Source organism: Galleria mellonella, unplaced genomic scaffold (assembly GCF_026898425.1).
Source record: "Galleria mellonella isolate WM207_F2 unplaced genomic scaffold, CSIRO_AGI_GalMel_v1 utg57, whole genome shotgun sequence".
Lineage (NCBI taxonomy): Eukaryota > Metazoa > Arthropoda > Insecta > Lepidoptera > Pyralidae > Galleria > Galleria mellonella.
In genome coordinates, this window is record NW_026442119.1 from 1,527,551 (window position 1) to 1,553,481 (window position 25,931).

Sequence of the window (25,931 nt, forward strand, 5' to 3'; positions counted from 1 at the left end):
TTTTTTCTTGAAGGTTATATTTTGTCGATTATGATGTCAATTCTTTCACTTAAATTTGATTTTTATTAAATATATTGTCTCTACATAAATTCTTGTTATTCATATAGTTTTTATTCTTAGTTAATTTTTTTTCTATTCAGTAATTACTCTTATATTAAATTCTTCTTTTGAATTGCTCGATAAATTCTTGTATAATAACAGAAATGGGGGGAAAGGGATTGTTGGTAATAGGTTTGAGAGCCCCATTTCTAGCAATATGCCCTCCATGTGGTTCCCCATGAAAACCGTCATGAACAATTCTTTTTGAATTAGTCACGATGGACTAACTGACCTGCTTCATCTTCATCTATCATCCTTCACTAGTACTCCGCCGGTGTATACCGATAGCGTGGGCGGGGTTACCATTCTATTATCACATTAGACACCATTAAAAAAAATAATAGAAATGAGAATGAATGTATATTAATGTAACAGTGACACAAATAGTTATTTTTAAATGAAATCAATACAAGTATATCCAAGGAAAAGTTTAGAAAAGAGTTCTTTTTTATCAAGTTAATAACTTGTTAGTAAGTACTTGTTATGTTAACATTTGCTCGTAAGCCAGACGATGTTCTTTATTTGCTATTCTCACGTGTAGTCCCTTTCTAACTGTGTACACAACACACCTCGGTCCTTTTCTCTGAATAGTAGAACGTTAATGGATCGACCTTAGGTTTTTTATAAACTACTAACAATAATATTTATCAAGCATACGATACGGCTGATGGTAAGTACATTGTAGTCACCGAACGCTTGCAACACCAGTGGTATCACTTTATTATTTCAAAATCAATCACTTTATTAAATCAGGTAGACGATAATATAATTTAATATTAATTAAAAAATAATAATTCTATTCTAATAATCATCAGTAACATAAACTTCCGCAAGATAACACCTATATCAATAAAAAAAAAAAACAATTCAATCGAGATAAAACGTTTCACAATCGATAGGGAGTAAACAGACTTGATTGCAAAATGAATTAGCATATAGGAATCACATAACAAATGCACGAAACTTCCGCCTTTTTAAGTCGTTATGCGAGCAAAAGTATTAATATCATAATGTGTACTACACTAGTATAATTTCGATTTTCCGAATTAGGTAAAATTAGGGATATTCCGTATAATCGAATATCCGGATAATCGATTTCAAACTACGTATTTCATTTTAATATTTCATTTTTATTGTGTAAGTTATAAAGATAATGAATTACAAAAAAAAATTTTTACCCAATTAATACATAATACCATTTCTAAATCGGTAATTAGAGTCGCTAAGAATAAATCCAGATAATTGAATATTTGGATAATCAATGTTCGGATAATCGAGATTCTACTTTACAATACAAATAGAATTTATTTTACGCTTATAACAAATTTCATGTCCATTAAATAGTTTTTACACATTTTTCGTTACCGAGGTGTTACTTTTCTCTTTTTGACTAGACCTGGTATTTGTTTGCGTTATTTATTAACGGTTGTAAGGTGCATGTGGATCGAACAAATAATTTTTTTCTTCAATACCCAGTTAAGGCTCGATAAATATATTGTATGTGTTTTTTGTACTCGTACTATTGGGAATCACAAACAAAATGTCGGTTTATCTGATGAAAGTTTATATTCTAGAGAAATGAACATTTCCAAAGATATCAAAGATTTACTCGTATTAAGCAATGTTCGCAAGTAGAGTACTTACAGTTTTTTTTAATGAGTGATAATGGTATGGTAACCCCGCCTACGCTATCGGAATACGTTCGCGGGGCACCAATGAGAGATGATAGGTGACAATGAAAGCAGGTCAGTTAGCCCACCGTGACGAATTCCACTAGAATTAACCACGATCGTTTTCAAGGGGGAACCACGGTCGACTTGATAGGGTATATTGCTAGCAATGGGGCTATTAAACCTCATTACTAACAATCCTTTTCCCCTCGAACTTCTTACCTTACCATAGATGCTAAACTTTAATATTTCGATTCACACTTTGTTTTCTCATTCATCTCTTGAAGACCCTATAATTATACAATCATTGTTGTTTCATTAAAGTAGAAGACTGTTAATATAATTGTTACCTACAGTGAATTAAGATACATTTAGACGAATTATTGTTAATCCTCATTAACATCAAAGGAAGACAGTCTCACGTAGAGATAAGAACGAAATGTTATAATAATTGTAATTACAAGTATTTCTCATAAAATAATACATACTAATTATTTTATACTGTTCTCTCGCAATCACAGACGACCTAGAAAGCGAGTGACCGTATTCTGAATTCTTGTTCACACAATAGTCTTGTTGGTTTACAGCTTTATGGAGACAAAAAAAGCTAAAAAATATAAACGTTTAACGTTTTTATCTTAAGTGTGCTTAAAAAACTTTTTTTCTTTGAACACTCGAAGCGTTTAGTAAAACATTTAAACTTGAATATAAAGGTATATATAATGATTTGTAAATTATGTAAATATTTATTATTGTTGTTTTGATTTTTATTTTGCACTACTACTGCCTATTCATTACTTCTTATACTACTGTGTTAGGTTGACTGGAAGAGATGTTTTCAGTAATAAGTTCGCCTTTGCTTATTTTGTTAATTATTGTTATTATTACTGTATTTTTTTTATACCATCGAGGTAGCAATCAAACATATGGCCCACTTAATGGTAAGTGGTTACCGTGGCCTATGAACGCTTGTAATACCAGGCTATATAATAATGACATAATGTTTTAGTGCGATAAAGAATATATATATATATATATATATATATATATATATATATATATATATATATTCTTTTTTATACAACTTAGAATGGCAAACAAGCTGATGGTCCACCTGATGGAAAGTGGTAACCGTCGCCTATACACATGAGCAGTACCATGGACATAACAGAGTATACTGTTTCGCCCCTGATACTCCCCATGCATTGCCATTCCTGAGGACTCAGGTGTTATTCCTCTGTACTCTTTAAATTCACGCCATATCCCACCCTTCAAACTGAAACACAGCCATGCAAACACAACTGCTTCAGGGTTGAAACACGAGGCATCTTTATATATGTATATATAAACATGCCCGTTGAAAAAAGAAAAAGTGTGCAATGTTCTGTTATTTATCATCATTACTGTAAAAATATATTAAAAAAGCGAATAACTATATATTTATCTACTAATAAATACTCATAGTGTAGTTTGTTTATCAATATGTGTATAATAGTGTTACTTATTATGTATAATACGTATGTGAAAACATTAACGAATAAAGTTCATTGTTTTCTCACTGTGATTATTTCTTATAATCGTTTGTATTTATAATAAGTTTACTATTGTAATCTCATGGAGGAAACAATAAGAGTATCTATCTATTTTCTTCTTATAAGTGTTTATGTCTTCAAGCGCTTTATTGCATAATTAAACGCTTTTGTTTAAGCGCTTATCTCTAGCTGCGTTTTTTTTTAAAGCCCAAGACTGCCAGTGTGTTAAATTAATAAATATATTTAGTAGAAAAGAACTCACGATAAAATTCACAGAGTTCTTTATCTTGCTTTTTACACCTATTCATAATTTCACCTTTTGTTACTTATTACTAGAAAGTGTTTTATAGCGTATTTGGAATTATTATATGAGAATTTTGGGGGAAAAAAATAACAAATGGAGTTTATGTGATGTATTTTATCGGGAGAATGTTGTTTACATTTTTTTTTTATATAAACCAAGAAATACTTTCTTAACTAGAAGCGGCTAATAATTTTACTAAAAGTTGTATGTTAATTAATGATACTCTATTACAGATAAATGTCAGAATGAGTATTTGTGGTATATTTAACGTTTTTTTTTTCTATTTATCTGATGTCGTCTTTTAAAGTCTATTTGAAAAATTTAATATCAAGAAGGAAAAAATTTGACTACAGTATCGGATTCTTCAATAAGGATATATTAAGGTTATATATATATATATTTAACTCTTTATTGCACCATAAACAAAAATATACAATGACAAGTGAATAATTCAAGTGAAATACAGTAACATAAATACAGATTGAAATATACACATAAAGGTACAAAAGGCGGTCTTATCGCTAGGGCAATCTCTTACAGACAATCTTTAGTTAAAGGAGAACAGATAGAAAAGGGCAGGTGGCGCAATAGTGAATTAATAATTTTCGTGCATAAAATACAAAAACATGTAATGCACAAAAATATCAAATACATATATATATATACTATAACAATATATATACATATATACACATACACACACACACACACACACACACACACACACACACACACACACACACACACACACACACACACACACACACACACACACACACACACACACACACACACACACACACACACACACACACACACACATAAATATATATATATATATATATATATATATATATATATATATATATATATATATATATATACACATATATACATACACACACATACATCCATATACATATATACATACATACATACATTATTTGATTATCATTACAATAATAACTAAGCGATTGATAGAGAGTAGGGAACAAAAGTTGTGCGCGACCCCTTGTTTACTTACCATTCGCCGCACCTTTCTGAGCAATAAATATCGGGGTTTTTTTATGGGTATATATATGATATATATGGGATATATATATATATATATATATATATATATATATATATATATATATATATATATATATATATATATATATATATATATATATACATAGGCTACAGTGACTATTTTAGACGGGCTGCATTCTTGTGTACTACCTTTGTGGTATAAAAAACAAACACCCAAGTCATCAAAAAGCAAACAATTTTAATTATTTTAACAATAGGAGCAATTGAAAATCAAGTTAAAATTACGGTTTAGCTTACACTGTTAGTAATACGACAGTAATCTAAGTAATTACCAATCGAATATTGAATGCAAGTAACGGCATGCGTCATGTGAACCAGGTAATGATCGGCTGTGGTACAATGGTAACAATTATAAGGCGATTGTGGACGGTGACCGTGTGAAGATGTATGCTCACACGCCGCGGTCATGACTACTAGCTCTTAATTATTATAATTTGCTAATGATTCGGTATACTGAATTTTGATGGATTCTTTTTGTGTCACTAAAATGACGGATAAGTTAATATAGTCCCTCTTCTTTCAGCTATTCGGACTTTTTAAGATTATTTACATCCCAACCATCTGGACGAGTGGCGGTCCTCCACCGTGCGTTTTTCAAGGCACTTTCTTCCACGCACAACCACTCTTTGGAATCAACTTCCAGTAGCACTATTTCCGAACCGATACGACAACATAACCTTCAAGAAAAGAGCATATTCCTTTTTAAAAGGCCGTCAGCACACCTGCAATGGCGTTAGTGTTGTAGGTGATCATGGGCGGCAGTAGTCACTTACCACCAGGTGAGCCGCATGCTCGTTTGCCCCTGTGATGTAAGAAAAAAAAATTTCGAGGGAGGCCTAGCCTCTTTAAAAGGTATATAAGTGTATTTCATAGAAATATCTTTGCTTGTAGCTGAAATCTACAAGTCTAATTGCTATTATAGCACTCAGGCACAATTGTAAACAGTTATGTTTTTTTAATAGTTTATTACTTTTTTTAATTTATTGTTAAGTTTTCTAAAATAAGTTCAGTGGTTAGCTTCCGCGTCATGTGTAATGAACGGACAATCATCTCTCCACGGTTTATTTGTGCAGATTAGAAATCTACACAGTGTGTTATTAAATTTGTTTTGTTTCGCAGCAAATATGAGTTTGCGTATTGACCTCGTAGTTTGATTTGTTCGACACAGATTTTTACAAGAATACACAAATTTCTCTTATATTTATAGGACTTATAGTGACAGCGGTTTTATTTATTATTTTTTTTTTTATATTTCGTACGCGTGGATTATAAAAGTAAATTAGACTACATCTAGATAGCGATTTTTAGTTTTTTTGATTTTGAAGTTAGACCTTCATGAATACAATTGTGAAAACTATATCCAATTTGGTACAGTAGTTTTTGCATGATGCTGGAACAAACATACAGACAGACAGACTCTGGTTTTATATACCTTAAGAGATGTATATATAAAATAAGATTTTTTTTTTAAATATCTTTAATGTACAGACATCGTTTACTTACAATTTAATTATATTGATATGGTATGTTTTGGTATTATATGAAATTTTTTTAAAATAATTTTAGTTAACTATTTTATCAGTATGTTAAACCGTTATATATATACCGTGGCTTTGCCTAGGTAAAACACATAAAGTAACTTACAAAGGAACATATAATATATAAAGTATACATATAAAATAACTTTTTACCCGTCTATCAAATATTTAAATCCATACAGGCATACACACAGACAGACAGATAAAAAATTGTAAGGATGTATTTTTTGCGTTTATGATATTAGTAGGACATATACTACTGTTAGTATATAAAATACATAATTAATTAAAATTTTGTGACCGTGTGGTTCAGGCATAGAATAAGCCACCCCTTCCTTTCTCGTGGGTGTCGTAAGAGGCAACTAAGAGACGGCGAGGGATGGGTAACAGCGTCCTTCTTAAAACTACTCTAAAGTCTAACTGCGTTTGCCAATCCGCCTGCCAAGTCTGGCAATGACACTACTGGCAATACCCCTCCAAGAGCCTCCCTCATATGTTCAGTAATGGACAGTTAAAGGCTGATACGATGATGATGATGATATATGTTAAAACTTATATGCATGACGTTTTAGGATCGAAAACACTTGTTTTGAAAGTGAATTTGACTTTGGCCCCAAGTTCGTTTGCACTATTGTCATTAATTCGAGACACGAACAGCGTCAGCGCACGTACGTCGAAGAAAAAAAAATTCTAAGAATTTTTCATAAATATTCAAAAGTTGTATTCAAAATTCTAACAGTATGAATGACTATGGGAGAGAAATTAATATGCTGATCAGAAGTAAGAAGAATTACTGTCACTGGCTGGGTGTTATAGACAATTTGTATGTCACTTTTTTGCAGTCGGTTTTATTGTCTAGTCTTCATTATTTAATTTAATTTATAGGAGATGTTCATCCATTTATTATTAAACGACTTTCAAGTTAAAAAAAGTAAATATTCTCAATTTGTTTAGTCATTTCATGTGGTTATATAACGCTGTTACGCCACTAATTCTAAACCAATGTGATTAATTATTTTGTAATGGATAAGGTTTAAGGGGAAAAATGTTAGGACACTTGATACGACACGACGAACTTATGAACATTATAACAGAAGGTAAGATAGAAGGAAGAAGGGGGAGAGGGAGACCGAGACATAGTCACATCAGGCAGATCAAGAAAGGAGTTGGTGTCGTGTCGTATCAAGAGGTGAAGAGACTCGCTGAAAATCGTAGTGAGTGGCAAGAGCTCCACCGACAAGAGCGCAGCTCTTAAATGGATAGATAGATAGATAAGGTTTATTCTTATACGGGAACATTTTTAGCCTTAATTTTTACCCTTATATTGGAAATTTTTTTAATTTATCATGGGGGGTGGTCTGAGGAATTGTTCGGATTGATACCTGCTGCTGGTTTTCACCACCGTACAACCCGCCACAAACTAAAGTTTCATCCCAATTATCTGGACGAGTGGCGGTTTCCACCGTGCGTATTTCAAGGCACTTTCTTCCACGCACAACCTCTCTTTGGAATTAACTTCCAGCAGCAGTAATTCGGAACCGATATGACATCGTAACGTTCAAGAAAGGAGCATATTCCTTTTTAAAAGGCCGGCAGTACACTTGCAATGCCGTTGGTGTTGTGGGTAATCATGGGCGACTATAGTCACTTACCATCAGGTGAGCCGCATGCTCGTTAGTATAGATAGATAGATTACTTACCGTGTGAAAAGAGTCACGAGTCAAAATTCTGCCAAATATGAGTGACATATAAATAATTCAGCCCACGTCGTGTGAACGTTGATACGTGATGATATTCCGTTTCGTATCGCGTATCGCGCTCATGCGAAATGTATATCAAATTTTATTAAACAGTTGAACGATCGTTTGCGTGCTTTATAGTGGTTTGCAATCATGAAGTTTCTCGACTTGCGTGGAATTGAACTAAGGCGATATCAAATAATAAACGTTAACACAAAACAAAAGTTTTAAATGTTAACGCCGAACAAAAAGTTTGATTAAATCGGCTTTTGTTAGGTACTAATTTGAGTTTACTAGTTACAGTTTAGAAATACTTTGTACAAAAGTCGTTTGCTCGGGTACCTCTGTCCCATTCGTGTTTCAACTGTAAAGCAGTTGTGTTTGCATGGCTGTGTTTCGGTTTAAAGAGTGGAATATGGTAGTGAATTTACAGGGTACAGAGGAATAACATCTGAGTCCTTAGGAATGGCAACGCATGGGGGTATCATGGGTGTAACAGTATACTCTGTTATGTGCATGGTACTGGTCATGTCTATAGGCGATGGTTACCATTTTCCATCAGGTGGGCCGTCAGCTTGTTTGCCATTCTAAGTTGTATAAAAAAAAATATTGGTGGCAAGTTTATGTTACCCATATCATCATCATCGTATCAGACTTTAACTATCCACTGGTGAACATAGCCTTTCCCATACGGGGGTGTATTGACAGTAATTGCCACGTTTGGCAAGCGGATTGTTTCCTGCAGTCAGGATTTGGAGATGTTTTAAGAGGGATGCTGCTGCGCATCCGTTGTTCTCTCTTAGTCGCTTGCGGTTGCCAACTCGCGGGGCACCTGCTGATATAGTATTTGATGTTGTGGTGTTATTAAAATTTTTATCTGTATGTTCGAACACTGTCGAAAAATATATCAATGTGGTCTATTAGAATATACATATATCATCATACGTTGCTATTCCTGAGGACTATGTTGCTGTCTCTTTACCTAGTAATTACATAATATCCTTATTAATATTATAAATGTGAAAGTCAGTTTGTTTGTTACCTTATAGCGCTTTAATACGAGTAGTTTAACCAATCACTATGAAATTTGATGTAACGTATTTTATGGAATAAAGAAGAATATAGCTTACTTTTTATCTTGATCAGTAAACATATTCTGGTTACGCGGACGATGTTGCGGGTAAAAGCTAGTAAGTATATATTTCAACCAACTTCATAAATGGAGGTTCTCAATTCGCTTGCCGGTAATTTTTATGTTTGTTACCTCATAACTCCGTCGCTTATACATCGTTTTATTTTTATCTGAAAGGATATACTTAAAGATATACCTTGCAGAAATTTTATCAAAATCGGTTTAGTTAGTTTTGAAATCAAAATAACGAATTCGCCATAACTGAAGTCGGTTATTTTTTGTGAAACACAATTTTAAATTTTAAATAAAGAACAATTTACTTATATCTATCGGCTCAGTATTATTTGAGGTTATTGCATATAAATAATATTCCTAAAATAATAATATACTTTTATGTACGTGTAATTAGGTTTAAATTACACTGAAATATCGGTTATGGAAACAATTACTTTTTGTCACAGACATTGTCGTCGACCTAAAAAAACATATTAACATATATTTTTATGACGATTTCATCAAGTTATTGACGATCGCAAAGCCTATTTATGCTTAGAAAGTATTTCGGCGCAAGCGCAACGTTCTCTAACTACATTTTAATGGCGGCCGTCTGTGCTTATCCGTGTGCAGTGCATGCCATTTCCACGTGCAATATGAATGCTTACAGCATTACATAAGATTGTCATTAAATTGTTAATTTTAATTGTGGATCTACTTGTTAACTTTTTTTTTTTATATCAGCCGTTTACTGTCCGTTGATGAACGTAGACTTCACCCGTAAAAGAAGTTTTGCCAGTAGTTGCTACGTTTGGCAAGCGGGTTGGTAAGCGCAGTTAGGTTTTTGGTGATGTTTTAAGAGAGTAGTACTGCCAATTCCCCCCCCCCCCCCCCTATGGGGGAGGCTATGTTCAGCAGTGGACAGTTGATGGTTGATACTTCCCATATTTTTATTTATATTAATACTGCAAAATATTCTATTCTTCTCTGAGGTTGACTTAGAGAGAATGTTACTTAAAATTAAGTCCGCCTTTTGATCCATGCGCAATAGGTGGTCTGTTTTCCGAGACTTTACTCTTGTACATACAGTACAGCTATATATCTTGTGTCTAAAAATTTAGCTACCCATACACCAATTTTCATTCAAATCCGTACTGCCGTCAAGCTATGATTAAGACGAATATCCAAGTATACAAACATCTGTACAAATATTCACATTTATATTGTTATTCATATTATTAGTAATATAAATAAAGAAATATTATATGTCATGTTATTATCACAATCTAAAGAATTGTTATATTATTGTAAAATAAATAAATATTGTATGGCATATTACTGTCACAGTTTAAAGAACTGTTGTATTATTGTAAAATAAATAAATATTGTATGGCATATTATTATCACAGTTTAAAGAACTGTTATATATCATTGTAAAATAAATAAATATTGTATTGCATATTATTATCACACTATAGAACTGTTATATTATTGTAAAATAAATAAATATTGTATGGCATATTATTATCACAGTCTAAAGAACTGTTATATTACTGTAAAATGGTTTAATATTGTATGGCATATTATTACCACAGTCTATAGAACTATTATATTGTTGTATTATGGTTTTCCTTTCGCATTGAAAGCGAAGATGTAATTATGGAAATATTTAAATTAATCTTTATAAGGCTTACATGTCTAGTTGCAGGTGTAACTTTCATCTGTCCCTATTATCATTAAGATACAGTCACGTGTTCTCCATACAAATGATTGAAATTGGTCGTAATACTACATTATTATGAACAATATTCCAGGGGTGACAAAAGTCATTCGTATCAATGCTTTAAGAAGTGTAGATGAGATATAATTTCTGAATTGTTTTGTCTCTAGAGTGTTTCTTTTAACTTCGATGACAAATTTTTCTTTACACAGGATATTTTAGGATCAGGCAATTTGTGTGATCCTGTGGTATTTAAAAAATAATAACATTGTTACTAGACAATGCCCGTATATAGAAGATATTTAATTAAATATGATATAAAAAAAATTAATAAGAGAAATATAATCCAAAGTAAAAATATTGTTCTTTGAGGCTTATGCCCAGCAGTGGACGGATAATGGCTGAAATGATGATGATGATGATATATTTGTTCCGGTCGAATTATATTGTGTTTACGCAGAATCTCTGTTTAGTTTTGACTAAATAGTGTTGTGTAATTGGCCTGATTCGATGATAAGTTCGATTTATAATAGTTAAAAGAAATAATTTATCTACGTAACAATTTCTTTTCCATAATTAAAGTACTAGAATTAGATATTTTGATAATTATTGCGTCGTGACGTGTCGGAAAATCAGTCCTATTTATATTAACCTACATATATAAACCTACTGTAATTTTGTATATTATGTAATTATGTAAATATTGCTTAATGAAAGTTGTTGAACACTCATAACAATTTAAATTAAAGTATTCAATCCATCGTCATTACGAATCACTGCTCGTGACTCGAATTATCTATTCATAGCTGTTCTGCCATGGTGTTGATCTCTCTATATCCATGTTTATACAAATATAAACTTTATATATATCACTTTACGATACATTTTACATGTGATTATGATAATGTCTATCAGCCCATGTTGTGGAAGTAAATTCATAGTTTGAAATCGAATCGGTATCGAGTTGTGAGAAAGTGTATTTATTAAATAGCATTCGGTAATTTATATAATACGATCACTAGTCATGATAATTATGTTTTATTTGATGTAATAATGAATAATTAGAGGATACCTTCAACTAGGTACATATTATGCTTGAAACATTCCGGTTCCACTTTCAACCGCGGCACGTGATCGAATTAATATGTTATGTTAGGTTGAATAGGTTTTTTTAAGGTTTTAGTAATACTCTTTGAAGTAAGTGGGTTTGGTTTTATGGACAGTTTTATTAGGTTTCTATTTAGTATACCTATTGTGATTAATGCTGTATATACAGGGTGGAATCAAAACAATTTTAGTATGCTTTAAAAGAAGAAAATTTTTTATTAGTAAAAGTGAACATTTTTTTCAAAGAAATATATAAATATAGTTGAAAAACATCAAAAAATTTATATACTAAATCGACAACTGAATCCATCACATTACTTACCATCATAGCTATAAAGTACGAATATATACTTACTTTTTATTCAGTTTATTTAGTAAGCTCAAGATTTTTGATGTTTTTCATGTAAATTTTCAACCGACTTCAAAAAAGGAGATTCTCAATTCGGTTCTAATATTTTTTTTATATATGTTACCTCATAACTCCTTTAGTTTTAAACCTATTTGGAGTTTATTTTTATCTGAAAGGATATACTTGCAGATTGGTCCAATAGAATTTTTATCAAAATCGGTTTCGTAGTTTTATTTTTTAAATTAAAACTATCTGTTTTGTCACAAATGAAGCCGGTTTTTTTAGGACACAAACTTTATTTATATTAGAAAACACGTGTAAAATTATTCATATTTTTCACAGCGACCTCGTATTTAAGACATTCAAGAAAAGACGTCTTTATATCGGAAATTTGCTAGTTAATATAAATTTACGTAAATACACATAAGTATGTTATTTTAAAGTGAAATTTTTATTTACTTGACTTTGTTTCGGTACATTACCAATGGGTGTGCCGGTCCTTATGCAATCAACGTTTCGTTGGGTCATCTTATTATACGGAAGTGAAATTTATCGCCATGTCTACAACGTAAGGGCTTTTAATTCCGATTTGAGATGCAAACGGTGCACTTTGCAGTTTGATTTCATGTTAAGCCTTATTAGGAGGTAATAAAGCTTTTTGTATCTATGTTTGTATAATAAGAAATCTAAGTCATTAGCATACTTTTAAAGAAATATGTTTTAGAAACAAAACGGTATATTTTTACTCATAGAAATGTGGCTCAAAATAAGATAAAAATTTATTATTATTAATATAATTAATTATATTTTTATATAATTAATTATATTAATTGTATTATTAATATAAGAAAAAAAATTTTTTCTTTCTATATTTCTTTGAGAAAGTTGTTTATAAATCTATCATTGCAAATAAAGCAGTTCGTAATTCTTCTACGTATTCATATATTTTTTATGTAACCATCTTCCCCAATACTGATTTCAGTTTTATTTAGTTTTTTTTAACCTTCAGAGTTCACTCTCGTGTTCATTAGATATTTATTAACGATTGAAACAGCTTTTTTGTACAGCAAAGCCTAAAAGTAACCACGAAAATGGATAAGTGGCGGGACACCATCGTGCGTTTTTGTATCCACTTTGTTTCACGTACAACCAAACTAAGCAACCAATTTCTAGCAGCAGTATTTCCAAACAGATATGATATTGAAACCTTTAAGAAAAGAGAATATTTATTTTGAAAAGGCTGGTAACATACCTACAATTTCACTGTTATTGCGAGTGCTTATGGGCGGCGGTAACCACTTACACCTGATGGTAAGTGGTTACCGCCGCCGGTTAAGCCGCATACTCGTTTGTCCCTATATTATAAAGTTTCAAATTTTTCCTAAAGGTTTACATATTTTATTTTTATTAGTTTAATATATATTTATTAAAGTAAATTGTAATCTTATTTACGTATTTATGTCGCGAAAAACCAGTATATTTATTATATTGTTGAATTTATAGCGTAATGTATAATAATTTTGATATATTTATTTTACATATTTCGGTCTAAATTCTGTTTGATGGTAAAATTTCTGATGCCAGAATTCACACGTCTTTATTATTAACATTATTGTACAGAGGAGCTAAAAATCTCGAAGTATCGTCATAATCTTCTTATCCATTTATTATTTGGGGTCGGCATAAATGTTTTTTAAAATTATAAAGTATACAATACGAATATATACCTACTATTTATACATATCTTATACTGTAGGCGGTTACCACTTTCTATCAGGTAGGCTTTTGTTTTATTAGAAACCATTTGGAAAAAAATAGATATCTCATCTAACTTAATGTATTGCCCCTGAAGAGAATAATACATGTTTTATAGCCTTTATATTATTATGGTAGACATAACAGTATGCTAATGAACGGAAGTGAAGGAATGCATACATATGTGGCGTTGTGTGCTCAGGTGTTGAAAATTTACATTGTCACTTTACGAAAAAGAACGGTTTCTACTATTTATACCTATCTGAGACGCTATTTCATAAACATATCACATAGTTTATGTTTATACACAATAATTTTGTATCTGTTGTTATTGTTACTCGTGATATTGTTCGTGTGAAAACAATGACATAAAATTATCCTGTGTTAGACAGAATTATTATAAACATTTTTTTTTATACAACTTAGAATGGCAAACAAGCTGATGGCCCACCTGATGTAAAGTGGTAACCGTCGCCTATAGACATGAGCAGTACCATGGACATAACAGAGTATACTGTTTCGCCCATGAAACCCCCCATGCGTTGCCATTCCTGAGGACTCAGGTGTTATTCCTCTGTATCCGGGATATGGCGTGAATTTATATGTATATAAATTCACGCCATATCCCATCCTTCAAACCGAAACACAGCCATGCTTCACGGTTGAAACACGAATGGAACAGAGGTACCTAAGCAATCGACTTTTATACAAAGTCTCCCTCTGAATATATAGATATCTGTTGATAAACGACTCAAGTCTTTATAATTTATTTATTTATTGACTAGATAATAAATCTATACGAAACAGTCATTTAAATAGGTGATAAATGGAATTCTTAACTCTATTTAACTTTTATATTATACAATCATTATATTAACCAGAAACGTTCAACTCTCGATCAGTTTCGTTATTAAAGCATTATTAATAGTACAACTTCTACCGAATTTATCATAGGGAGTGCTCTGAAGAATTGTTTGGATTGATACCTGCTGCTAATTTTCACCATCGTACAACCCGCCATAAACTACAATTTCATCCCAACCATCTGGACGAGTGGCGGTCCTTCACCGTGCGTTTTTCAAGGCACTTTCTCCCACGCACAACCACTCTTTGGAATCAACTTCCAGCAGCAGTATTTCCGAACCGATACGACATCATACCCTTCAAGAAAAGAGCATATTCCTTTTTAAAAGGTCGGCAGCACACCTGCAATGCCGTAGGTGTTTTGGGTGACCATGGGCGGCGGTAGTCACTTATCATCAGGTGAGCCGCATGCTCGTTTGCCCCCTGTGTTGTAAAAAAAAAACTGTTATATTCAGTAGTATTCTAACTTATACAGATGAGTTTCAGTCACCACCAAGTATCAACATTTTTAGCTTTAGTTAAATTGAAAAATCATTTTAAAAAAGTGACTATCTACTAGACAGAGACGATTGCTTTCATGGTTACCTCTGTCCCATTTGCGTTTTTTTAATCGGTGATAATAGTCTGGCGGGTCACCAGTGATAGATGACCGATGAGAATGAAAGCAAGTCAATTAGCCCATCCTGACGAATTCATCTAGAATTGACTACGATGGTTTCCAGGGTGAACCACGTGGAGGTAGACCTGACAGGATATATAGCTAGTAATGGGGTTACTTGACCTCATTACTAACAATTCCTTTCCTCCCGTCCCATTTGCGTTATCATGCCACGCAGGTGTGATTGCATGGTTTCATTGTATGTCAGTTTGAAGGATGGAATCTAATAGTGTAATTACAAGGTATGGATGGAGGTGTAACATCTTAGTGCTCAAGAATGCCAACGCATGAGTAGCAACATGGGCGTCAGCTTTTTTTTTATGATGTCCTTGCTGACTTATGGAATCGAAACATGGTACTACACGGTTGCCTGTATGCTTCAAATTACTCAGCGGTCTATGGAGAGGAGTATGCTCGGAGTTTCTTTGCGTAACAGAATCCGAAACGAGGATATCCGCAAAAGAATCAAAGTAACCGACATAAACCGAAGTGGTAATAGGCTGGTAACATAGCTTAATGTAGTGTAGTTTGAAATCAGGTGAATAGTAATCTAGTTTTTTATTAAAAGATTTTGAAATATCTATATATAATAGCAATAATAATTGTAAAGTTAGTTAATTGGGTAAAAATATTGTGAACTTTTTATTGTTTAACCATCTGTATACTTACCATGTTTCTTGCAAATAAATGTAATAAAAAATAAAATACATTCATTCATTCTTTTATAAAAACTGCTAATTTCTATAACAGAAATATTATAGATACAGAAGTCCTTTCCAACTGAAATGATAGGACCCGAGTTGTTTCGAAATGGTCGCATGTAAAGTATCCATAACATCAGTGTCGGGCTTTCCAATTGTAACTCGAATATATCTCTCGATTTCACGCTTCATACTTGTCCAATTCGTCACAAAGCTTCGCCTCAATTTAATTGTTAAGTCGGTGTTACAGCTTACTGTTATTATTTTAATGATGCGACAATATGGAGTTTTTGAATTGACATTGAGTCTTAACATTTTTTTTATGCAACTTAGAATGGCGTACAAGCTGACGGCCCACCTGATGGAAAGTGCTAACCATCGCCTATAGACTTTAACAGTGCTATGGTCATAAGAGAGCATACTGTTTCGTCCATGATACCCTGTACTCGTATGCGTTGTCATTTGCATGATTAAATTTGTATCCATTTTGTCTGAATTGTAGATCACACTAGTTTATTATTATTGAAAATACATGTCTATTGCACTGTGAGGTGGGTGATGCCCACAGATTTCCATCTCTAAACATTTATCCTTCAGATTTGCATATTTAATGTTATACTCTTTACATTGTATGGATGTTTATGCATGGTGCAATGATAGCTTAATAGACATTTTGGCCATAGTAAAATACTAAAATCTAAAAAGTCTTATTAATATAATAAAATTGTAACTACTATATTTGTGTTTTGTGTTATTCTCTTAAATGTCTCCCACATAGGTAGATATTTAAGATTCACTAACAATCCCTTCCCCCCCCCCCCCCCCTTATTATTTTGTATTAGGTAGGCCGTTGTAAATCGCATAAAAAATATAAACATAAAAATCATCTATAAAAATGTAATGGTGACTAATAGTTGACACAACACCATTAACCTTCTATGAGACAAGACAGGTCCTTTGTTACAGCAGACCGAACGACGAGGATGCGACTCGCATAATAATCGTATTTGAACGATGCGCTGTCACATAATACGAGGGAATTTATTTTTAGCAGTGATTGTTTGGTTCAGAGATTATTTTTGATTTGTTTTATGCAAATTAAAATAGCAAACAAGCTGACGGCCTACCTGATGGAAAGTGGTCATTGTAGCCTATAGACATGAACATAACAGGGTTTATTTTATTGCCAATGATACGCTTCATGTGTTGCCATTCGTGAGGACTAATGTAGTGTTGTAAAGGCGTTAAGCAACGAAAAATTCATTTATAGTAAGGATTTCTTTATTTCAACTAAAATTGTCTTCTATATGTGTCAGTAACATTTATTATATAATACGTTTTATGCTTATTTAAGTAATATAAAGTGAAATGTAATGTGTGAATATAAACATTAACTGGTTCCAATAGTCGGTCACAGGTGGCATTGTTGGGGGTAAAACCTGCATAGTAGGTATAACTGGTTTTGTCTTCGTATTGTAACATAATATTGGCGACCTTCTTGGTTTATAGAGCAAGCCGCTGCCTTCTATTCTTAGGAATTATTTATTAACGTATTTTAATTGTAACATCGCGTGTACTTTGTTTAGAACAGGTTTCATTTAACTATCAGGAGATTTTGTACAAGTTTTCCATATGAGTAGCTGTGTTCCCAATTTTATTTTTGCTTAAAGCAACTGTGTTTATTGGTCATACAATTGTTTGGATGAGATATGGCAGTGATATTACTGAGTATTGAGGCATAATATCGGAGTGCTGAGGAATGGCAACAACTATGGTGGTTACTGTGTATTCAGTAATGCCCATAGTGCTGTACATGTTTATAGGCGATGGACCAGTCGATTGCGACTGGGGGGAAGGGATTGTTAGTAATGCGAATTATCAGTCCCATTGCTAACAATATACCCTAACGGGTCGACCTTCCCGTGGTCCCCCCTGGAAACCATCGTGCTGAATTCCAAGCGTATTCATTACGATGGCCTAACTGACCTGCCTTTTCATTCTCACCTATTATTCCTTACTGGTGCCCCGCGAGCGTATACCGTTTGCGCAGGCTCAGGCGCAAGATATTACCATTCCATTATCATTCATTAAAAACAAAGTCGATTGCGACTGGTCAATCGCAACTATTAGTCCAGTTGATCGTGGCAAAGCAAAAAATATAATATTTCAATAATCTAGCGCAAGATGTTCAGACGTAATGCTCATACCAATATAAATAAGTAGTTACTAAGAATAATTTTCACTTTTATGTTTTCACTTTTAATCAAATAAAAAATACTACCAATACTTTATAAATGTGTACTGAATTATGTTGCTATTTGGTAGATCGTACAGGGTTTTGTCAGTAAATAGATCTTGGGTCTAGTTAAGTTGACTACCCCTGTTATAGGCGATGGTTAACATGTTTCATTGGGCGCGCCGTCAAATTTTTTGCCAGTATAAGTTAATTAAAAAGAACGCGAGCACAATAAATCTTGGACAGGTCTCAGACATAGGTTTTTCTGGCTGAAAAAGCTCGTCTCTCAATAATCTTATATATAAAATTCTCGTGTCACGGTGTTTGTTACCAAACTCCTCCGAAACGGCTTTACCGTTTTTTATGAAATTTTGTGTGCATATTGGGTAGATCTGAGAATCGGCCAACATCTATTTTTCTTACCCGTCAATGATAAGGGTGACTCTCCCCAAAATTTTTTTTATTTTTTTGACAAATTTTTCCATTTTTATTTTATTATGATTTAGCATTGAAAAATACATACAACTTTAAATTTTCATCGTTTTACGATCAACCCCTGTATTTTAATTGCGATTTTTATATTTCGCAATAAGTGGTAAAACAACGTTTACGGGGTCAGCTAGTAATAATATATAATTAGAATAACTGAAGTTCTAAAAATTTTAAGATTTACATTTTTAATTGTGATTGTTTTGGGCGATATAGGGCAGTGGACATTGGATTATGTATCTATGGGTTGAGTCGAGACGATGACTAATCTGAACTTGAATAATAACCTGCGTGGTCCTCACAGACAGACCAATAAGAACGTCTGAATCGTATTTTTTATCATGTACATCTATTTTGGGTCCGCTTTTGTTATCTAGGTCTAGGTATTTTTTATGCTTATTTTTTACTTTAAGTAAGCAAAAAAATCTAGTAGTCGATTTAAGCTTCGATGATGTTTAATAGATTAACAAACATCGTACAATGGATTTTGTAATTGATGATTAACAGAAAGTTATATATGTAAGCATAGATAATAAATGTAGGGAGACTTTGTACAAAAGTCGATTGCTTGGGTACCTCTGTCCTATTCGTGTTTCTACCATGAAGCAGTTGTGTTTGCATGGCTGTGTTTCAGTTTGAATGGTGGGATATGGCGTGAATTTACAGGGTACAAAGGAATAACACCTGAGTCCTCAGGAATAGGAACGCTTGGGAGGTATCATGGGCAAAATAGTATACTCTGTTATGTCCATGGTACTGCTCATGTCTATAGGCGACGGTTACCACTTTCTATCAGGTAGGCCGTCAGTTTGTTTGCCATTCTAAGTTGTATAAAATAAAATAAATGTAGATCCTAACGATTCTGGAGATGGAATTATGTATTGGCTTGGTTCTGAATGTTCTAGATTATGTTCATAAGTATTTTAGTAATTTTATTATTGTAACATCAGTCATTAATTGTTTACTGTTGAACATAGATGATAGTAGTTGCCACGCTTGACAGGCAGGTTGGCAACCACAGTTAGGCTTTTGTGATTTGGTGAGATGTTGCTGAGGGTTGGACCCTCGACCATTTAATTACCTTAATCATCTCTTATGATACTTACGGGAAAGAAAGCGGTGGACCATTCTTTGCTAGGACCACACAGCGATTTCAGTAATATTTTATATAAATACATTATGTTTTTATTGGTAAATCATTCGGTGCCTCAGGAACTGGAGAATTCGTGGATAATATATTAGTTTAGTTGTACAACGAGTTATTTTCGTTAGCATCTTGATAACGTTACCACATGAACTTAATTTTCTACATTAATTTCAATTCCATTTAAGACATTTTGTAAATATTTATTTACTTATATATTGCAACAATGTCTTCGCAGATCTTGCCTAAACCAAATGCCGCAACTTTCAAATACTTTATAATTTTACATCGCGTTCGGATGATAATAATTTTAATAATAAATTTACTAAACTATTAGAATTAAATGTGACACAATAAAATTTATAGTATACATTATAATAATTACATCGTAGAAATAAATATCATCATATAAATAAATTCTTTCTTGACACTATCAAATATAAGTATTTAATGAATTTATCTCTTTTAATCATCGACATATTAAGGAGTGGTAGTGCTTATTAATAAATGCATTGATGAATTAAACATGACATAAAATGTCAATGATAGATGTCATAGACTATTGGCGATTGCAAGCATATTAAAATAATTATTACAAGCATCGACTTCTAAGATATTTAGTTTGTCTATGTCGGCAGATGTCTTTACATACTCCGTATCTTTAAACTTTATTACGTAGTCACGAACTTTAATATTCTCGTTGTAAATACTTTATTCCTCTTTAGATTTAATTGAGACCTTGGCATATTTGTGCTCCTTTCAAATATGTATTGGTCTAGTGTAAATATTTGCATTATTGTGACTTAGGTTTTGTATATTAGCATGACTTCATGTTGTCTTATGAGAAAATTACGGTTTTACCCATTTTAGAGTATTACATTTACATTCGGGTATTTTTAATATTAACAATGTGCATTATTTAGAACAATTTTGTCGTCTACTCGTAGGTTTAAAAAAAATTATGGCAGTTGGAAAAAAAGATGGGAAAAACCTTTATTTGTCCAGTAGAAATTTTTTATTTTGGCAACTCAATATAATCCAAAATTAAGAGTAGCTTCTACGTCTATTTTATATGTATCTATAACATCTAAAATATCTGCTTTTTCTCTTTCTTCATCATCTTTGTTCCTTATTCTTCCTGTTTATGTTGTGTGTTTGTTAATTACATTCATAATATCACAATGAAACTCTATTAATCAAAGATGTTGCTTATCATTTTAAACAACAAATCTTAATGTTTCAGAATTCTGGTCAATACATCAACATATTACTTTATTTACTTTGAGGGTGAGCTTTGATAAATATTTAATTGGATGTGGGTCGATAAAAGACCTTATTTCATGCTTAGGTAACATTTGGAAGTTTACGCTTCATAATAACTATTGCTTTTGTGGCTAGACTTATGTAAACGGTTACGAATCTCCACTTGACCGTATACGACATCCTAACTGCAAGTCATTTCTCATTAGTCACTTTGTTAAGCTTTCCATCCTTTGCATAAACAGATGATATGTTGATCTCTAGTGAGTGAATATTAAGACCTATATTCGAATACCGTCCTATCGTATGTCCAGTTACATTGACATTTGTAATTTAACCGTTGCAGTTATCGTAGGTTTTATTGCAAGGTCGTAAAGTTTCGATTCCCGCGATTTACGCAACCGGATGAAGGATCGCACATGCGCCGGATGCAGCACAATCGCAGAGATTGCTTTCCTGTATATGTTCGTTTGATGTGACCGAGTTCGTTGTTTTTTGCTTATATATGGATATTTTATCCTCTTGATACACTTCGAGTGAGGACTTCCTAGATTATAGTCATATGGTTTCGTTTTAGTGTAGTCATACACTTCGTGTTAAAATGTTAAGAACTTTAGAATGAACTAGTTACTTTTTAATTCTTAAGGGCTTCTACCTTCTTCAGCTATATCAGCCCTATGGTCCCAGAACTGATATTATAATAGTTAAAAACTTCAAATATAGATCAGTCTTATGTATACATTTGTACATTTTTATTTATCCCTGTATTTTGACCATACCATTTTTTTTAAATTATATATATTTATTTTATTTTGTACAACTTGGACTGACAAATAAGCTGACAGTTAACTTAAAAGTGCCGATATCACATAATAGGTTATATCTCAGGCGTTGCTATTCCAGAGGACTAAACTGTAAAGAGAAATAAAGTACAGAAGTATACACTTGCACAATCATAGAGACGCTTAAATAGAACATACTCATATAATTATATATAACTCGAACCTATTATGAATATATAGATAAGGACATAGATATAATAAAAATGTTATAATGTTTTTCTTTTTGTTACAGACGCACAAAATGGAGTGCGGAACGAGTGAACTCAGCAGGAAACTGCGTGTTGATCAGGTATTTATTTTTATGTCTAATTTTCTTTTTAAGTAAAGGAATGTAGATAAAAAAATGCAAAATATTTTAAACCGTGGGTATCGTAAGAGACCATTAAAGCAAAACTTTATGATCGAGGGCCTATCCCAGCAGCGTTCTTCTTAAAACATCGCCAAGGCCTAACTGCGGTTGCCAACCAGTCTATATCCAACAGTAGTTTGTGGTATAGCATATCAGCTTAGCATGTTCAGCTTTCAAGTTAATATGGGAAACTATACATTGTTTTGTTTTTATTTTCTTTATAAAAAATGTTTCTTTCTCTAATTTTGATATCAGCTGGTGTATGATGTACTTAGTTGACTGTAGGTAAGGTATCAATGTCATTTGAAGAATTTACTTACTGCAATCAGCATTACTTTAAACTTAACAGCTTGCTATCAATCACTGTCATTAATCCTAAGCAATTTTAGATAGCAGTTTGACAGCGCCACAATGCCAAGTCAAGTGAGCCCTTTGATTGATAGATTTGAATTTGGAATGACCATTTTAAATCGGTTGCTAAATTAGGTATATGTAAATTTACATAAGCGAAAGGTAATTAAAGTTTATATGATTGATATATTGTAATTGAAATAATAATAAAAATATATTAACGACTATAATCTCCAATGGGTAGTCAGAAGCGTTTATTGAGTGAGTCATTGCAGTGGATGTAACATTTAACATGTCCACATTGCCAAACTATTAAAATTCAACGTGGCAAGTGACGAGCCTACTGTCCGATTTGTTTGTTATCGGCGTTTTCTATTATCAAAATGTGATTAATTGTGTTTAGAAGTAAAAAAAACTCAGCCCTCCAAAATGTCTATGTTATTAAAATAATAATTTATAGATTGTAATGCAGTAAAACTACATGCATCACCGTGTATTCTATGATGGAATGGCACTTGTTTATTTACGACGGCTACCACTGGTTACCACTTTTATCAAGTGATCTGTCAACTTGTTTGCCATTCAAAATTGAATAAAAAATATTCGCAGACAACCGGTTTACTATAAAAATATCATACAATTAGAACAATTAAGACGTACTGTAGAAAGAGAATGCCACTGTAATTACTATGGTGCTATTCTTAATCTAAGCAACACACATTTCGTGCCAATATTTGACAGCTGTCAAATTAAGAGGTTAATAATGTTGGCCAACCTGTTTGGCGCACCTGTAGCACCTATGATCTCCATAAAACAACGTTCCGATCAGCTGTTACAATTTTTTCTTTTGTAATTTCTGTTAGCTGCAACTCGTCATTTTAAATGGCATCTTGTTATGTTCTGTTACACCGTAATTTACGGCGATTAGTGCAGTTATTATGGCCTTTTGCACCGTTATATGATCTTTATTGAAATTATTAGCACGTGCCGTTTTAGGTACGCGTGTGTAATTTGAAATTTAAAAGAAACAGCTGTTTTAACGGAACATGTACTAATTTTAAGTAATATTTTTTGTTGCACTTGTAAATTACATAGACAAGACAGTTATAAGTATTGTGAGCACGGGTGGACTTATCTTTGTAAGAAATCTCTTCCAACCAACCAAATACAGTGGAAAAGAAGTACTTTAATTTTATAAATATGTTTGTTATTCAATAACGTTTAAACGGTTTAACAGATTAAAATTTTTGGTACATAGATGGACCAAATATTGGATTAGTAAAATTAGGATTTTAGTCTATACGAATAAAGTTGTAAAATACAGCTAATACCGATAAAAATCTAATACAATTCTTTCATTGAATAATCTCGAAATCAACTTTTTGTCAATATCTACATATATCTTGAATATAAAAAATCGATCTGATTTTACTAAATTAGTCGATTACACGAAAGATATTTTATTATTAGTCGAAATTATTATAAAAAACACAAGTTCGGCTATTTTATTTATATATATAAAACAATCTAAATTCAAAATCCAATCAAACGGCCAATAATAAACACCATTAATTCAATATATTATTACTGTTACTAATTGATAATAGTGTTATAATTCCATAAGACACGCGTACCTTTCAATATTTTTTCCCGTAGTACTTTTACGCACTTATTGTGCAGCTTTTAATTAAAATGACTGTACATCGAATATAATCACCGTGCACCACTAGTAGAACAAATCGAGTGGCCGAATCGATTTAATTCAATATCGATAGTTGTGAGCGGTTTATGTAACGGTTCCACTCTACGTGTGAGATGTTCGATACATCTACTATATTTATTGAATATTGAGGCGTCTATTACGAAATACTGTTACTCGATGAGTGAATTTTGTTTGATCGATTCTAAAGTAATCGGATTTTTATCGATTTTTGTTTCCTATATGGCAGAAGAGATTAAATAGAGTAGCGGTAATTTAGTAATATTTTTTAATTTATAGTTGTAAAAAACTAAAAATTGCTGCTATGGAGTTTTTTGAATAAAATAGAAGAGATTTCTTGTCGCGTAATTGGAATGAGAAGTCCTCTTTATGTCAAATTTCATAATAATAGGGAGAGACCTTAGATTGAGACGTTATGATGTCAAAAAGTAATAAACACAAATACACTCACTGTATACTGACTGGGGGGAAAGGGATTGTTAGTAATGGAGAGGGATTGTTAATATACCCTATCAGGTCGACCTCCTCGCGGTTCTCCCTGGAAACTATCATGGTTAATTCCTGATGAATTCATCATGATGAGCTAACTGGCCTGTTTTCATTCTCATCTATCACCCTTCACTGGTGCTCCGCCAGCGTATCCCGTTAGCGCAGGCGGGGTTACCATACCATCTTCACCCATAAAAAAATACACTTATCTTTATATTTATAATATTAGTGAAAATATATTAACATTCACCTCTTACATACCGGCCGTGTGGTCCCGGCATAGAATAGACCGGTCCTTCCTTTCCCGTGGGTGTCGTAAAAGACGACTGAGGGACGGCGAGGGATGGGCAGTAGCGTCTCTCTTAAACATCTCTAAAGTCTGACTGCGGTTGCCAATCCGTCTGCCAAGCGTGACAACTACTGGCAAAACCTCCCAAGGGTGAGACTTATGTTCAGCAGTGGACGGTGGAGGGCTGATATGATGATGATAACTCTATATTTAATCTTCTTTGGGATAGAACTTCCATCATTTATAAAGCATTTAATTTCCGTGCAAAATTTTAATAAATTCTTGCGGTTTAACCTACCAGTTCAAAGTGTGGTATTAAAATATATTTTATTAAAATGTATCGATCTATTCTTGAACTAAAGTTATTTTAATAAATATTACGTAAGTAATATGTTACTATTATCTAATATAAACGTATGAATATTGAACAAAGATATTTTTAGAATAGAAATGTTTTGTCACCTAAACATAACAGATACGACCATTCGAGATTTTTAACGTAACG

The 25,931-nt window shown here is 32.6% G+C and overlaps 1 protein-coding gene across 4 annotated transcripts in view; it reads left to right on the top strand.

The window, feature by feature from the left end:
* LOC113509814 (axoneme-associated protein mst101(2)-like) overlaps positions 1-25,931 on the top strand; it is a 187,620-nt gene that overhangs the window by 113,280 nt on the left and 48,409 nt on the right. For all 4 annotated transcript variants that reach the window (XM_052899371.1, XM_052899370.1, XM_052899369.1 and 1 more), the window contains one exon: positions 22,461-22,517. In XM_052899371.1, the coding sequence (XP_052755331.1) occupies positions 22,461-22,517 (57 nt within the window). The remainder of the gene's footprint in view (positions 1-22,460; positions 22,518-25,931) is intronic.